The sequence below is a fragment of the Crassostrea angulata genome, chromosome 1, assembly GCF_025612915.1.
Source record: "Crassostrea angulata isolate pt1a10 chromosome 1, ASM2561291v2, whole genome shotgun sequence".
NCBI classification, from domain to species: domain Eukaryota; kingdom Metazoa; phylum Mollusca; class Bivalvia; order Ostreida; family Ostreidae; genus Magallana; species Magallana angulata.
This window is the reverse complement of record NC_069111.1, coordinates 9532708-9550354: the sequence shown is the minus strand read 5'-3', so window position 1 is coordinate 9550354 and position 17647 is coordinate 9532708. Positions and strand designations below refer to the sequence as shown.

Here is a 17647-nt window from a genome sequence, read left to right as displayed (position 1 = left end):
CAGCAGCAAATGTTTAAGCTGCAGATCTGCAGCTACAAATGTTTATAATGTGAACAAAGTCGGTAACGTTGAAAAAATCAGCACACATGTACAATATTACAATGACAAGCGTTTTGAAACTTATTTATCCCGACATCATTTATTTTCAAAACCATCGGAATAGGGGTATTACCTTTTCAAAATTAATTTAAAAAATACCAAGCAGTTAGTCTCGGTGATTATTCGGACATCCTGCATAACCACTCGGCTATACTAGACACGATAAAGTTTGCTAAGATTTAAAACACCGTTTTTTAACTTCGGAGTTTCTTTTTTTTCGAAGTTTAATCTTTAAAAATATGCCTCTTTGAAACAAAAATCGGATATGCCATGAAACACATTTTTCAGTGAAACAATTTTACAATTTGTTTAATGCATGGGGGTCTTGAACGGGGGTGGGTCGTGGGGAGGACCCCGCCCCAGAAAAATTAAAATTTCTTAAAAATTCCATGAAATTACCAAAAATTAGCCCCGGACCCACCTCCTCCCACCTCTCTCTCTCTCTCTCTCTCTCTCTCTCTCTCTCTCTCTCTCTCTCTCTCTCTCTCTCTCTTCAAAATAAACGACAAGTTGACCAGGAAATGTGCATCGCCACAACGAGCGCGGCATCTTTTTAAAAATAAAACTGGACCTCTTCCCCATTAAAACTTTTCAGCGAGAACCAGTTTACAACCTCATCATAAAGAGTTACGACTGCATATAAAGAAGTTACCACTCCATATAATGAAATGATCACATCATGTAAAGAATTGACCTCATAATATAATGACTCAACAACGGCATATTATAAAATTGTCACATCATATAAAGGATTTACAATTGCATGTAAAGCTTTCACCACAATACATAAAGGTTTTACCACCATACATAATGGTTTTAATACACCATAACATGATGTTAGTACTGCATAGAATGAACTTATCACCTAATGTCAAGAAGTTGCACTGCATAAAAGGATTTTGCAACTGCACATGAAGAGTGTACCATATAACATAACGATTGAACAAGAGTTCATTATGAGTTTAGCTCTGTATGAAATGAGTTTATCATATCATATAAAGATTTATTCATAGCATATAATGAATAAACTACTGCACATAATGATCTTACGACATAACGTAATAATGTTACCACTTCATATAAAGATTTTACCCCTGAATATAATGGTGATATATTAGTATATAATGATGTTAGCACTGCATATAATGATGTTACCACTGCATGTAATGATGTTAGCACTGCATATAATGATGTTACCACTGCATATAATGATATTACTATTGCATATAAATAACATACCAGTTCATATAATATGAAATTGATCTTAAGGCAGCTATGGCGTTCCATACTTAAAAGTTTAAACTGAATTCTTCGTGCGCGTGGGTATGTATTGAGCCCTGATCGACCCGTGCACCAATATCTGAATTAAAGTTTATGACGTAAGGTCATTTTATCAAAGCGCTTGGGCATTGGCCAGGCAACATAATTCATAATTTACATTGATGATTCTTTACGTACAATCTTTCTATTCAATATTATAATAACAGTTATATAACAATTCTATGACAATTATTAATTATTCTCAGGTTGTAACGTATCAGATATGCAAAGTTTCCTTATAAAGCTGTATTATAACAAACATTTAAAAGACTTTTCCTACATTTCATAGGCGTCGGAACCGGGGGGTTGGGGGGGGGCCAAGCCCCCCCCCCCCTTTTTTTGCAAAGTTAGACTTAACCATTAGGCACATAGCATCATAGAGGGTTCAGCCCCCCTTTTCTTTTCTCGCAGCAAAGATAATTGTTCATAAATTTATCTCGAAAAGATGGGAATATTGAGAAGTTATTTTTTATTTTCATGGTTGGTTTTTTTTCGCTTGTCAAGATTTTTGAGGATCAGTCTAGCCCCCTCGCTTTCAATTTGCTTCCGACGGCACTGCATTTTGTGATCTCTGGGTTTTTCCACATATTTAGCTCACCCGAGCCGAAAGTTCAAATACGCTTGCCTGATACTTTTTATCCAGCACCAGTCTGTATGTCCGTCAGTAAATTCCTTGACCTCTTCCCTAAAACCACAACGTCAATTTCAACCAGACAGGGTTATATTATCGCAAACTATTCTTGGGTGAGCGGTTTCAAGTTTAAATTGTTTAAAATCAAAGGGCATGACCCACCCAAAAGGGTGTTAGTTTGAAGGAGAAAACTGAAAAATTATTTTTTTTAGAATGACAAGATTACAGGAAAGGACATTGTTCAAATCGTTGTATATATTCTTAAAAACTGCTCTGATTTTCTGCAGATTTCTTGCAGACACCTCATATCTTGAGGTCGGGGGGGGGGGGTTGTTATCTTTAAAACTTTTTTAAGTTAGTTATACCGTTCTCTGCTACAATTGGTATTATCGCTATGCATACGTCCAAATAACTTTAAGATAAATTTTAATTTAGCTATGTAATCATCCTGATAAAGTTATTAATTTCTTAATTTTTACGCACCAATTACATGTATATGGTTAATAGAAAGGGAAACAACATGCGCGGATTCTTCCTCCCCTTAGATCCGTGCATGAACAACATAAGACCTGTTAAAAGGTGTGTGACGTGGTCCTCACTCCAATGTATCTGTTGACCAAAAACCTTCAAACGGCTAGAGAAGGGGACTGATAAGTCTACAATGGCCTATTCATTTAACATTTTCAGTGATATATTCAAACTGTGTATCTCAAGTTATAACCAGCTGTGAATCAACGACCGAATTTTTACTGCAATATTCGTTCATCATTTTAGTGCCAAATGGAAACATGTTCGCTTTTTTGCGCAAAGGATGCTGTGAGCATTTGGATTTACTCTTGTAAAGTGGTGAAATGACGAACAAGGATGATTCTTTAAGTACACGATCCTGTGCGTAGACATGAAATGGGCGTGGTCGCAATTCCTCATAATTCGACACACACGGCACATACACCAAATTGTTGTGGTAATTTATTCAATAAAGCATATAACTACACGCATGTACTCTAAAATAAGACATGATACTCTGATGTAAAAAAAAATATATATATATTCATCAAATAAAGAATAAATATAATGCCACATATGAAAATGCCTCAGACCTACTAGTATACGCTGTGTTTACTTATAGTAAATCAGGATTTGTGCGATAATTGATTCCAATAACACCAATAATAGAAAGCATGTACAAAGTTTGACTGCTTCATGTAATAAGATGGCATTGCTTTGGCAACAGGGTAAAAACAATATGTCTGATTTAAGTTTGATATATTATGGTGCTTTCCTATGGAAGTGGTGATGTTTGATTTATCAAACTCTATTTACCTTCTTTATAAATAGCTCAAAGACGAACTGGTATCACAGTAACATTGTCAGAAAATGCATGATACAAAAAACAATGGAATTCAACACAGCATCACTAATGCCCCAACTTGTAGAAAAGAAACATACTTCTGTCTCTATAATAATATATAACAAATAATAAACGTTCACAACTGTACAAAATCATTGTAATAAAAAACAACTCGCGACATCGCATCAACCATCTGTGATCACACTTATTATAGTAAAATAACCTCCTAGACTATAATAGTACAGTATCTTACTATAGAAGGAAATATTTTTCAGGCCATGTGCCTTTGCTAGTAATATATACTTACATGTAAGTAGGAATTATCATTCACTTCTCACATCCTATATGTCAAGAAATTCACCCATACTACAGTATTTTGACAATGAACAATGGACAATTGAGAGTCAGACAAATTGATAACGCATTGCTAGAAGAAAACCAAACTAATAATATTATCACCTAAATGCTTTGCAAAATATATACACGTATTAGTGATCATTGATATGGAAGTGCAAACATGTAAATTCGTTCATTTGTGCATAGCTTTGAATTAAATGATTACATAGATTTCGTGGCCCCTTCAGGTTCTATTCCAGTCTCGTCGTAAAAGAAAGGACCCAGTAAGTCTTCGTCCGCCTCGTTACCCGAGTCAAGGTCGATGTGGTCATCGTCCGTGGCTGCCGTAAACTGGACGGGAGGAATTCCGCCTTTCCTCGGGTGTTTCCGCCGCACATTTAAATGATCTAGACCCTGAAGTTGGTTGCTTACCTCCCTTTCCTCCAGCTGTTCGGAGAAGTTCTCCGCCAGGTGCTTGTGATACAACAGATGACAGAATCGTCCGGAACGCTCTTGGCAGAGCGGGACGTTACAATAATCACACTTAAACTTGGTATAGATGAACCAGCCAGCTTTTGTGCGGATTTTGTTGGATAAACAAAACGCGCACAGTTTTTTGCAGCCGTGGATGACTGAAAGAAAGTGCAGGTTCTCGTTCGGAATTCCAAGACCTAACGCCGCCTTTGGTTTCCTTTTCTTCTCCGTTGAACAGCCTACAAAAATAAATTAAATTTCATTAAAGTTATTGTACACGTTATACCCCGTAATATGACATATGTCCATTTACAAATCTGCATAGCTCGTTTCCAAATCTAATGGTTAAAACAAACTATTTATAATAGCTTGGCTAAAAAACTTATTCTCCCAACCTTTTTCATTTATCTGATAGGTATACTGCATTTAAATACGACCAAATTCATGACAAATACAGTTTATGGTTGTTCTCTCAGTTAATTCTTATAAAGTGCACAATTACAATTAAACTGATACATACAAGTAATAAGATCATTTACTTCTCAAACTGTAAGCCTTAGCTTGGTGAAAATATTGGGCGACTTTTTTTATCAACATTTCCATAAGCATGAAAGTTAGATTTATCAATTGAACTTACTAGTATCATCTTTGCACAATAGCTTCAAAGTGAAAAGCAAAGCTTCAGAAAGGACATAAATATAATTTCACTGCAGCCATAACTTGCCGGTTGACACTCTCAGAATTTTTTTTTAAGGTGCCTCACTACACCTTGAAATAGTTTCTCAAATCAGCAGAAAATTACTTGATTATGATAGAAAGCATGATGGATAAGAAGTATATTTGTCAAATAGGCGAAAAAATGTGCAATTTTAGATAAAAAATGATATTTTCAAAAATTTCATTCAGTAAACATAAACAAAAGCCCCAGGTGGATTCGAACGCATGACCTGCGGTTCACAAGCCTGATACTTTAACCACTGAGCTATGACGATATACATCTGAATCGATTGATACAAACAGTTTAACAAAACTTTTAAATCACCATCTTGTGACGTAGAGTCTTAAAAAGTATAAGTCTCGGTGTAGTGAAGTCCCTTAAATCACATTAGACAAAGTACGTCACATTCAAATGGACACCAAAAGTATGTGTGTAGATGAATGTTTCTTGGATTAACAAGCATAATGTTTTCAAAACGTTTTATTACTTTACTCCAAAAGGCAAAACATATTCAAGAACAACATATATGTAAATAAACTATCCACGAATTACATTAATGGCAAGAACCAAACACCCAATGAATACAAAACAAGGCTCGTCATCAAATAACCAGGCCCTTCACCTTCATAAACACAGATCTTTACAGTAAGGTCCACTGCAGGTTAGGGTATTTACACAGACGACAAATCTCGTGGAAATCACGGAAACAGTTCCGAGGTGGTCCTTTGCACAACGGTATATCGCACACGGAACACTTGGCTCGCGTGCGGACGGCCAGGGTCCCATCATTAGTCCGTCGGCCCAAGTGTTTACAGACAAGGCAATATTTCTGTTTTCCTTGCAAACTCTCCGAGACGTGTATTCGACTTTCGTCCATAAACGGTACTTCCGACTGCATTTTCATTTTGACAAAGTCATCAGCTGTCAATTGATTTTCCATCTCCACTAGCTGCGATTGTTTCCCCGCCAACTGATGTTGATCGCCCATTTCTTCATCTCCTTTCATGAATTCCGTACTAATAAACATCTGACCCAGAGAGTGGTCAACCATAGTTGTTGTCGTGTTCGACGCGTTTTCTTGTGACCTATAGGAGGCCGGGATTTGCCTGGGCGGGAACCGGATGTTAGACGGGTGGTCTGGACGATGTTTGGAATGCGTCACGCCATGCCCTGCAAAACAGAAACAAAGAGTTATTGCCAGGGCATGGCATACATTGATCCAAATCAGGAACTGTCCATTAGGGGGGCTTATATACATCCGGTAAGGACTTAAGACCCAAACTACTTCAAACTACACCATGAACACAAACCCAGAAGGATTAATTTCAAGAGAACTTTTCCAATTTGCAACATGCGTCATTTTGCAATTAATATTGTTCATGATGTTTCATCATGGAAACGTTAGAAACACCTAGTGTTACTATAAATGCACTGTTAGAGTTTTTCGGGGAGAAAGGACATGGCTTTAAATAAACTGCGTGTCTGCATAAAGCATCCCTTTTTTTTTTAAATCTAGTTGAGATAATTCTGGCGATGAAGACCCATGATTGAAAAACAATCAACTGTACTACAAACACAATCTGAACGTCTAAAGAAAATTAAAAGCTCTAAAAATCCATAGAATTTATTAATAATCAACAAATACAGCACATAAGTATAGCTGATAAACTTTGTAATTTAGATACTATATATATATGAATATAAATCTGGCTATAACATGAGTTATACATATATAAACAAGCTACCATATAAACAATGGCAGAAAATAATTTTTCCTCTGCATGGAATGCCCTGTGTGATTTTTAAACATTGGCCTATTCTACATACATGTAAGTCCACTCTAATTAAGTTTAGTGGAGATTTTACACAGAGACTGGACACAACCTATCAGTTTCAAATATTAGAAATCAATAAAAATTTAACAATCTATTGTGGCCTCTTTAATACATGGATTCTTAGTTTGCTCATTCACAGCTTAGGTTGACCCTGAGTATCACCAGAATGCCTGCTACTGGTTTACTTTATATAGTTCATTTGCATCTCCCTACACTCAGGATACATTCACATTATATGTAAGCAGACCTGCTCCAATGACTAGATAAAACATGTAAGCAAGAACTTCATAAAAATATATACTAGAAATAACAAGAAATTTTAAAATATTTTTAGGACAATTAATGCAATTTTTTAATTAACTACTGTATTTACTATTTTCATCCAAGTTTTTTTTCCCCATATCTTTGTCATCATTGCCTGTGGGCAAATTCAAATTGGGCTTATCAAAAATGGTAAACTATATTTCTTTATACTCAACCGCATTAATGTGAATCTAAACTTTTACAGATGAAAATGTATGTGGTAAAAATAACTAATATGGAAAAAAACACCCTTTGAAAAAATTCTTCTAATTAAGAAAAAGCTCTTATATGTTTTAGTAAGCAATCTGATGATCAAATAAAATGATTTCTGTAGATGGTCTTAGAACCAAGTATGTACCAAACAAAAAATCCACTTACACTCGTTAAACTGGATAAAAACCTGTGAAAGCAATAATGACTTTGCATGATGTCCATTTCTAGATGTAATGTGTATCTATAAGAACATATACAAGTGACCGACTGTCAATAGGAAAGCTTGATTTAATGAACCAGATGTGCTAAATATCACTGTGTATATCAGGTAAAAGTCAAATATTACAGTCCATCATCACGCCAACACCAGTGTTGTTTTTAATACATGCTTATTGATTACTTATCCAATTTTAGGTTGGCATCAATTGAGTTTATTTTGAGACTTTTGGGTAACTTTCAAGTAATAGGATGATAACTGCAAAAGAGTTCTGGTTTTTTCCACAACAAACATGAAGAAAAAATTATCACTCTGAATCAAATTAAAAAATTACCAGGTATTGTGGAAATAAATGAAGCGCAGAAAAAAAACGATGGGCACCACTTCTAAACTTATTTATAATGATTTGCTTTAAAAAATGTTGTAATAAATTCTCATAATTTCATTATTCTTGTCTTCTTTTGTAGAAGGACTTTCCACTTTATATAGACTTAAGCCAGTTTACAGACTTTGATAGGATTCAGTTAGGTGAACAACTGAAATGTTTGGGGTATATATGTATTCCTTTGAAATTGGTCAGGTGTGAAAATTGCTTTCATATTCGTACCTTGAAAACTCATGCAACCAGTGAGAGTTTCAAAAAGAATACCTCTAGGAACATATGCATTTCCTTGCAAGTACTGAAAATGCTGATACCTGACAATTAAGGAGAATAAGGATCTTTTAAATAAGAAGAATATAAAAATAAATGTAAAAAATCACCAACACCCATATTTTCACAATGTCAGTAAGTAACGCATATAGAGGGAGCCATTGAGCAATCACACCTTCTGGTACAACCAAGTCTTCTAGTCCTATCATGATCAATTTTGTTGTACATTGGTTTAAGAACCGGTTGTTTATATAAAAAAAAAAACAGCAGTATTTTCCTTATTGTTGTTGAAGGGGATCATTGATATCTGGGCTGATGATAAAGCGAGCGTTCACCCCTCTTCCAGGGTACTGGTACACAGAAGCATGACTCCATTTCAAGTCTGGAAATTTGAATTTCTTGTACAGCTCATGGAAGTCCCGGAAACAGTTCCTGGGCGGTCCTTTGCATAGTGGAGTATCACAAGCGTTACATTTGGCTCTGGTTCGAACCTTCAGTAGTCCTTCATTGGTTTTTCTACCCAGGTACTTGCAGAGAACACAGTTCTTCTGTTTTCCTTGCAGGCTTTCAGTACAGTGAACCTTGGAGTCACTGAATGAAGGAATCATACTGGACAACTGAACAAACTCAGTCTCAGTCATTGTGGATACCAGCCCACTAGCACAAAAGGCCTCCCCATCAGCCGACACTGAATCGTCCGTACTCTTTTCATCCTCTTTGCTCAACGCACTCTCTTTGTGATCCATTGAACGGTCGTACTGTTTTTTCTTTTTGCGTCTGCTGCTGCCTCCATTGGGGGGAGTGACATACACAGAGAGAGGCGGGGGCTCTATGGGAGTCAGACCACCACCAGGTGGGGTGGAGTACAAAGCCAGTTGGGTCAGAACCTCTGTGGCCCGATGTGGTGTACTTATCCAACCATGCTCTGCAAGAGACAAGAGAAATAGTTTCATTACAGAGCATGGCTCAGATGACACACACAACATGGAAAGCTTCTTCACATTCAAGCTTTGCACTTCATTAAGCCAATATGCTTACTTGTTTACAGGAGCAAGCTGCAGATAATCCAACAGATTACATGAAACGCATTTAGATGAAAGGTATATCTTAAAAAGCAATATGCAGCACACTTTGCGACTCGTTTTTCATTTACAAGAATTTTTTCATCCTTCAATAACCAATCTTTTTGTGGATGGGCAGTATTTATCAATACTGCAGTGTTGTATTTATTTTCAAGACTTCTTACAACCCCTCTACATCAAACTTTATCACAGTAGTAGGGTTTTCATTATTTATTTCATTACTTTTATAAAAAGTTTTCAGAAATAAACACCAGTCTACATCTATTGAGAAACAATTAAACAACAAAGTCCCAAAGTCAGAAAACCAACATCATCAATTTCCATTGTGTGTACATCCTCACATCAATATACGGTAATATTTACATTTACCAGTGTCTTTGTATGTGATAACATTATGTATCGATTTTGTACTATATAACCCATAACTTTAAATGACGCCAAATTGAGGGGCTAGCAAGGTTTGCTTATTTATATTTAAATATTTAATCCTACGATGGCTTAAAATTATATAAATAAAAGTAATAAGGAATCAGTCTTTGAATATTATGAGGTGATAATTTTGGTCGGGGCGTGATCAAATCTATCATAAAGCCTTCGGGCTTTATTGGATTTGATCACTCCCCGACCGAAATTATCACCTCATAATACTTAAAGAATGATTCCTTATTCCCTAATTAACATTTTTCTCTCATGAATTGTAAACAGTCCAAAACAGATTCAGATGCTTAATGTTAAATAAACTAATAAAACAAATAATACACATTGTCTTTTACGAATTGGAATTCAGATACCTGGATTTAGTTTCCTATAAAATCTAGTGTCATGATTCATCATATAAATTTTTCCTACCAATTCTACTTTCTTGAAACTTACAGCGAATATTTAAATTTGTTGTTGCCATTAACTGTTGGAAACCGGCAATAAATTGAAAGAATTCCATAAGGTAGTCCAAGTTGGTCATATGGTTTTCAATACAGAAAATGTAACATTTTGCCTTCTCTCTCTATATCAGAAAACTGGTTTCTTTCCATTAAATAGAAAAGCGATATCTAATACCATAACCAAGGTAATAAGTGATTAAAATGTCTGCATCAGCATTCTCATTTGTATTGTCTGCTTTTATTGGTCCTTTATTTAAAGATCAAAGATATTGTTTGAGTATTTATTATAAAACAAAATTAAGTCATTTATAAATATACACATGCTCATCACAATAGGGGTCAGTGCATACCAACCACCATCATCAAAGCGGTTTATAATACAGTGAATACACAAATAACTCGGCCAAGAACATGACACATCTTCTTTCAAATCCAAACATTTTTTTTTAAACAACTGGTTAGAAGGTAAATTCCCCATATTTATATTTCCGTTTCAGGTCTTCTTGAGACAAGTCGGGATGGCAGGATTTCAGTTTGTGGTAGCTCACAAAGCACCCCTGGCCGGTCCTGCACAGTGCTACATCGCACTCTGAACAAACGTAGTGCGACTTCACGGGCCAGCCTAGCTTATGTTTAGTGTTACGCATACTACAATAAACACAGGCCCTTTTCTTGGAACCGGGCAATCGTTTCAAGAAATGTCCTGGGAAGCAATGCCTGGATTCACTTTCTATCTCTGCTTCGCCCCATTCGTTCTCATACTTATCTGGAAGGAGAAACAGACGGAGCTCTTACACTTACAGATCTTAAGTGGAATTACCTACTTTTTAAATATAAAAATTCATGCATATCTAAATATCTCATGTAATTAATTCTTAAAGATTAACTTATATGTACTTAATTTATCTATTGATCAGTAAGAAAATAAATGAATCATTGAAGAAAAATATTGATTGGGTGTTAAAAGATAAACTGGCATTCTTTGTAAAAAAAATTTGCACTTACTCTTTATTTCCTTTACAAAATTTTCAAAAGTTCCTTAAATTGTACAAGATAATTAGAGTAAAATATTATTGTCAAATTACTTCTAAGCTAAGTGTGTTGAATTAAACATTTATGATAAGTAGAGCCAAAATTCATGTTTTGTAATTTATTGTAAAAAGTGAGAAATCCATTACTCAATCAGAAATGACTCATAGTGATTGTATTGAATGTCACATATTTAAGAGAAGAAAGTGAATCCAGGAGTTAGATAGGCATGCTTAATACAAAGCTTATTCACAAGTCTCAGGCTGAAATGTTCACCATGCATGTTATATACAGAACTCTGATATGTCCAATCTCATTGGACATAAGCTAAACCAATCAAATGCACTATCATTAAAGACTGTGCAAAATCAATTTGATGGGTTTACTGCCAATAGCCAGATACTGCACAGAATTTGAAGAATACTGATCAACAGGTGAAACAAAAGGGACTCAGATGTGTTGAAAGTGTGGTAACTCCTGCCAAGACAAATGGAATGAATTGTTACAACAGGATCTGATTTGGCTGCCACATTGGATAGAGTTGACCTTGTCTGGTTTTTTCATTCAATTCTATGACATCCCATCTCCTGTAGTTGTTAGAGCTGTCATCTTAAAGCCAAGAGGGACAAGATTTCCATCTATTGACGGTTTAACTTGCCAGTGTCTACTGTGTCTTAGGCAGCCCATATACAAGACAGACACCAAGGCAATACACAACACACCATGTTATTGTATATATATATCAATGGAAACACATCAGGCAAGCACAGACAGTACACTATAGAGGCTACTCCTAGTACAAGTGTGTTAACCTTTATAGATGTATTGCAACAAAAACTAGCCTTGATGTTTGGCTGAGAGCAAATATGCCATATATATATATACATGTATATATATATATATTAAAACAAAAGGTCTGGAATTTTATACTTCCATAATACTGTAAACCAAGTATTATACATATCATTTTTAATTCAGACATGGCCAATGGAGAGCTGATCTGAGCAAATTAATTTTTGATAAAAATTACAGGTATATTAGATAACAAGTTCATACCCTTGATATTCACGAGAAGGGGTTGCTCATGGTTATCAATGATATTTATCACATGCATATAACACCATTACTTGGTTTACAGTATTTAAATATATACCAAAGGAAGATAATGAATGTTACATTTTTCCCATATCTGTACATTATTGGAAAGTTTTGTTTATGAAAATAAAATGACCTTTATGATCAGCAAAGTAGAAAAAGAATGAAATAATTTATATGAATTGGTGGCAAAAACCTGAATCGTCTGTCTTTGAGATGTACAGTGAAACTTGTCTTATCCAAACTAAAAAATTAAACTAACTTCCAAAATGATAATTGGTCATTTGGTTAGAGCATAATTCAATTCAGAAAACAAGGCTTACAAAAGCTTTAATTGCAGAGAGCTTTCCTTATACTATTTTACACTAACACATTATATTGATAGGATCATTGTCTACATAAACTGTGATTTCCATTAAACCAACAAATTCAGGCCCTGAGACCATAAAACTTAGACGAGCTCACTTTTGATCTCAGTCTCACTTATACAAAAGGAATATATAGTGAAAAAGTAAGATTGAGATCAAAAGTAAGCTTGTCTAAGTTTTATGTTCCAGGGGCCTGACGCCCACGAATATTGATGAAACCACAGTCTGTAAGGATCAGACAAGATGTACTGTACTAGAGTACAAAAGTCTACACACCTTTGAAGCTCGGATCCACCCACATTGTTTGTTCAGTACCAGGGGTTCCTTCCATGGACAGGTCCTCTTTGCTCCAGTCACCAGTGACCTCCCCCTCTGTGTCGTCCACCTCAGAATCTCGCTGCCCTGTGTCATTGGGCTCGTTCAGTGAGTCCACATACATGTCCAATCCTGGGTTGGCAGAATCTTCCTCTGCTTCTTTTTTCACAATGCTCAGGTCTGGGTCACCTTGTTGAGAGCTGATATAAATTGATAACTTTTATCTCAAACTAAAGCTTTATATTTACCGGTACTTGCACTGTAGTTAGATTATTTTCAACAAAAGATTTGTACCATCTAGAATTACTAGTTTCTCAGTAAATAAACATTTTTCTACAGAATCAAAGCTGGAAAATGGATTAACTATGCTTTTCATACTATATTTGACCCTGTACCTTTTTTCTTTCTTTGAATCTGGTGTTTGGTAAGTACTAGACGCCCCAGCCCTGCTGGTCCGATTTGCTCTCTCTGATGGAACCATCGATGGTCTGCTGCACTGAGAGTCTGAGTTGGACTGTGTAGGGCTGCTGCTGGAGGCCAGGGAGTTTGAGGCTCTAGTCATCTGCTGTACTGTCTGCAAGGACAGAGGTTCTGGGGGCCGGTCGGGCCCTTTCGACCTCCGTATGGTGGGAATGTCATCATGATGTCTGGATGAAGCTGAGGATAATGTTCGATGAGATGTCAGAGCAGAAGCGAAGGGAGACTCTCTAAGACTAGATATGGAGCTGTCTGAATTTGCAAAATTTTCCAGAGGATTCACAGTGATGGAGTCAGGGGGGTGGTGGGAAAGGACAGCAGAGCTACTACTGCTAGCACTATTTTGGCTTGATTTATCTTTTGATATGTCGATCACTTGTAAGTCTGAGGAATTGTCTATATGGCTGGTGATCCCCACCGACACAGCCTCATCCACATTAACTGTGTTTGTTTCAGGGTTCAATTCTGTTTGCACCAGCTCGATGCTGTCCTCCACTATCTCCACTGGGTAGACAGGTTGTTTCTGGGAATTACTGTTCTGTCTCTGACTTGGTGTCAGAGCACTGGAATGGTTCACTTTCTCTTGATGTGCGTAGCTCTGTGCCATGGATAACCTATCTGCTATCACTGAAATATCAGAAGGACTCCCCATCCGGAAATGCTTTGGCCTTTTAGCACTCGGGCTTCCTGCTCTGAGGAAATCTGTAGCAGGTCTCTTCATTTTATCCTGCACTGTCTTCTGCAGGTCAGAAGACCTAACATGGCGGAATTCAATCATGTCATGGAATGTGTAGCGATATTGTTCATTATTAAAATTACCCGTACCAGTTTTCAAGCTTATGCACTTGCTAAAGTCTGCACAGCACTTAATGACACTGTCAACTTGTAACAATCTGGCAATTTTCTCCACTTCTCTACAATTTTCCTCTGTCAGCATCATGAAGCCCTCATACAAGTACTGTAGGAATGTGTTAATGGAATCTGCTGTGATGTCTGATGCTAGGCGAACCTCCAGGTGTGATCCTACTGATGACTTCTCCATAGACTGTAACATTGGGCAAGCGGCAACCAAGATTACCCGATGTGCCTGTAAATAGGATCTCAAAACAATGAAAGGCTAAAAACAATTATAACTAGCTTCTCAGGCACCATTGCATTGAGTAAAATGCTGAATAGGGAATAAACCAATTTTTGGAATGTTAAGAAAAACTTTAGTGAGTTATACCTATTTTCGTATCAATTTATGTCATATTATTTTGGAACCTATTTCTACAAGTTTCGAATTTCATTAATCACCTTCAAAATACATTGTTTTATTCATTTCTTAACATTTCCTATGTCATGTAGTGATGAAATCCAGAACCATTGTCAAAGAAACTGAATTTATCATGAATAAAATCTAAAAATAGAAATATGGATATACTTTGATGATTGTTGAGCCCGATCTAATCATGGCATCACAGAGGACCTGGCTCTTCCACATGGTGGACAGCTGACACAGCAAAGAGCTGGAGTGGATCTGGTTTGTGTAGAACTTCTGGTAACAGTTTGACAACATGGTGGTGGCCCTTTGGTTTATTGCTGAACAGGTGTAAACGTATCTTTATTGAACATAAACCTACAAAAGTAAAAAAGATAGTCAATTGATATGTCATTTGAAAAGAAAATAATGCTCGATAATGATAAAAAGGTTCTTTGGTGATGCAGAAAATAAAGGCCTATTGGATAAGCATATAAAAATAACTTCAAATATAAAAAAAAATAAGGCATATCTTTCAATATAGACCTGATCCTTTTAACACTTAATTTCTGTGACATATTTTTGTGGTTCAAAATTTATGATACAGGGTTCTGGAAATATCATTTTCCTATTCTTAAGTAATACCTCTACATTGTATATTACATAATTTAATAAATTCAATAAATATTGTTTAAATATTTACAATAATGGTTATGCTGTAAACTAAGTTCTCTATGCATCTATTTTTTCTGCTAAATGGACACTATCAAATTGATCTTTTTCTTCATTGCATGAGAAAAGAACAGGTCCATTACAGTCACTACATTATGTCGCTGGTTTATCTACATAGCTTTATTCACCTAACATGAATTAAAGTTAATTTTAATGACATCAGGCATATCTAAGGTTTAAAAGTTTCATTCTCCGAAACAGTGCACACAATGGAAGCAAGCAATATCATCATATTTCACAAAAAAGATTAACTGATGCATGTTTAAAGCGTCAGCATTTACATTCACAATTGATGAAAATGTTATATGGGATATAATAACAACAGCGAGCAAGAGTTTTCAAGTAAAAGGGATGGTCACCATTCAGTGATCCTGAATTAAAAATAGATTACCGTAGCCATATTTAAACGGTGGAAAAATGGGAGAGGGTCATCGCAACAAGTTGTTACATATTGTCTATTACGGTACAATGTAAGTGATAATTGGTGTTGGATTATATTTATTACAAGAGAGTCATCAGTTTGGATTAAAACAAATATATATCTATACAGCTGGAATGTTTACTGGAGGAACTAAATCGCCAAAGCGGGGTGTGACCCGATTTTCATTCAGTTGGGTGATTTCGTTAATCTTGAAAAGGGAGCATAACTCGCGTGTCTTACTAAAACTACATTACTACATTTAACAATTACTAACCAAGTGTGTTTGTTAATTCGATAGATTTCTTCCAAAACATCCGATCCAAAGTATAATCTACATGTATGTAGCTGCTACAAAACAAATGTTATAAATTCATCTGACCCCCTCCCCATGGATCTCTGCCAATGGATGAGTTCATTCAAACATCTCAGCCGTTGCGTGAATGGTAAAGCAGGACTTCGCGCCATAATGTCTCATTCATAGTTTTATAGTTTTTGCGCGCCGATTAGTGGACGAGTCCATTGGGATCATGCGAATACCCAGAGCACACCATGTGTTTAAATTACAGGCACGTAGCATCGGGGGTTGGGGTGAGGAATAGGGGCTGCTTCCCCCTTCCCACTTTTTTGCAGCAGGCACTTTTCTTAACTTTATAGAATAAATGGAAATATCATGGATTCCCCCTCCATTTTTGTAGAAGCATGTAATAAATGAAACTGCAAATAAGGAATTCTAATTGAATTTAAGATACAGTTAGGAGTTTTTTTCCATGAATTTGAGAATTCACCCTTTTTTAATTGCTTGTCAAGATGATTTTGATGAAGCTGTCTCAAAAACATTCAAAAACAATGTGTTTGTATACCCTTTCATATTACATATGGTAGGAAATTTTTAAAAATGCCTTTCAGTTGATCTTGCACCTTAATATAACAAATACAATTTTAAAAAAAAAGAAGACTATTTAATCTCTAGCTTTCAAGCTTACATGTACATCCACTTATATGATATGTGTACATGCCAAAAAAAATTGAAGTAATAAAATTATTGAATTTCAAGTGATAAATATGTATATGTTCTAGATGGAGGAAAAAACTGATATTTCATCGTTCTGTTTATAAATTTAAGATCAGCAGCGAAAATTAAAATTCATTTCTGATAAGATAGCCTAATTGATACATGCATGCTTCCATTGAATAATTTTGTTTAGTCAGGCAAGCTTTTTGGAGAGCTATTACTTGTTTTAAACTTTAAATTGGTTTACAGTTATATTTCATCAAATGAGAAAATTTTGGTCAATCTGCCAAGGGGTACAACTCATAAAAATTGATTGCTTCATTTTCTCAGGAGGAAAAATGTATCAGCTGATTGCCAAAATGATACATGCCCCCTATGGAATAACTATGTTTAGTCGGTTAAGCTTTTTGGAAAGCTATTACTTGTATCTTTTTTAGCTTTACTGGGATTACACTATATCTGTTTCCAGTTTCTGAACTATGCCAAGCACCTGTGAACTATGTCGTCCAACGAACGATCGAAGACTTTTGTATTTCCAAAAACATTTAAAAGAAACATAACATTGGAAATATTGTCACGCCAAAACTGAATCAATTGACATCAAAACATTACCACTCTCCGATAATAAGCAGGGATGTCCGCTTTCTACAGACGGTCAGTGCAGGATTTGTTCCGCCATTGTTCCTTGTGTGTGTCAAAGCCTGCACTATTAACCCCAAAAAGTACATATCAATGTAAGCATACAAATTACGTAATCAAAGACCAGCTTTGAAAAATAAAATCACTTAAGCATTTTTTACATAAGAATTATTCAGGTATATCTCAATTTATAAAAGATTATATCGG

At 35.8% G+C, this 17647-nt stretch overlaps 1 protein-coding gene across 4 annotated transcripts; it reads right to left on the bottom strand.

Annotated features, from left to right (window-relative positions):
- Positions 1–3002: 3002 nt before the first annotated feature.
- Positions 3003–17520, bottom strand: LOC128179868 (uncharacterized). 4 transcript variants are annotated; one of them, XM_052847551.1, is made up of 5 exons: positions 17414–17520; positions 14820–15014; positions 13315–14483; positions 12881–13119; positions 3003–4450 (listed from the first exon to the last, which is right to left on the bottom strand). In XM_052847551.1, exons 2-5 carry the CDS (start codon positions 14952–14954, stop codon positions 3960–3962), a joined length of 2034 nt encoding a protein of 677 aa, XP_052703511.1. In that variant the 5' UTR covers positions 14955–15014; positions 17414–17520; the 3' UTR covers positions 3003–3959. The 4 variants fall into 4 exon arrangements, with proteins under 4 accessions (XP_052703511.1, XP_052703500.1, XP_052703491.1 ...); XM_052847540.1 differs by lacking the exon at positions 3003–4450 and adding an exon at positions 5394–6099; XM_052847531.1 differs by lacking the exon at positions 3003–4450 and adding an exon at positions 6538–9074.
- Positions 17521–17647: the final 127 nt, after the last annotated feature.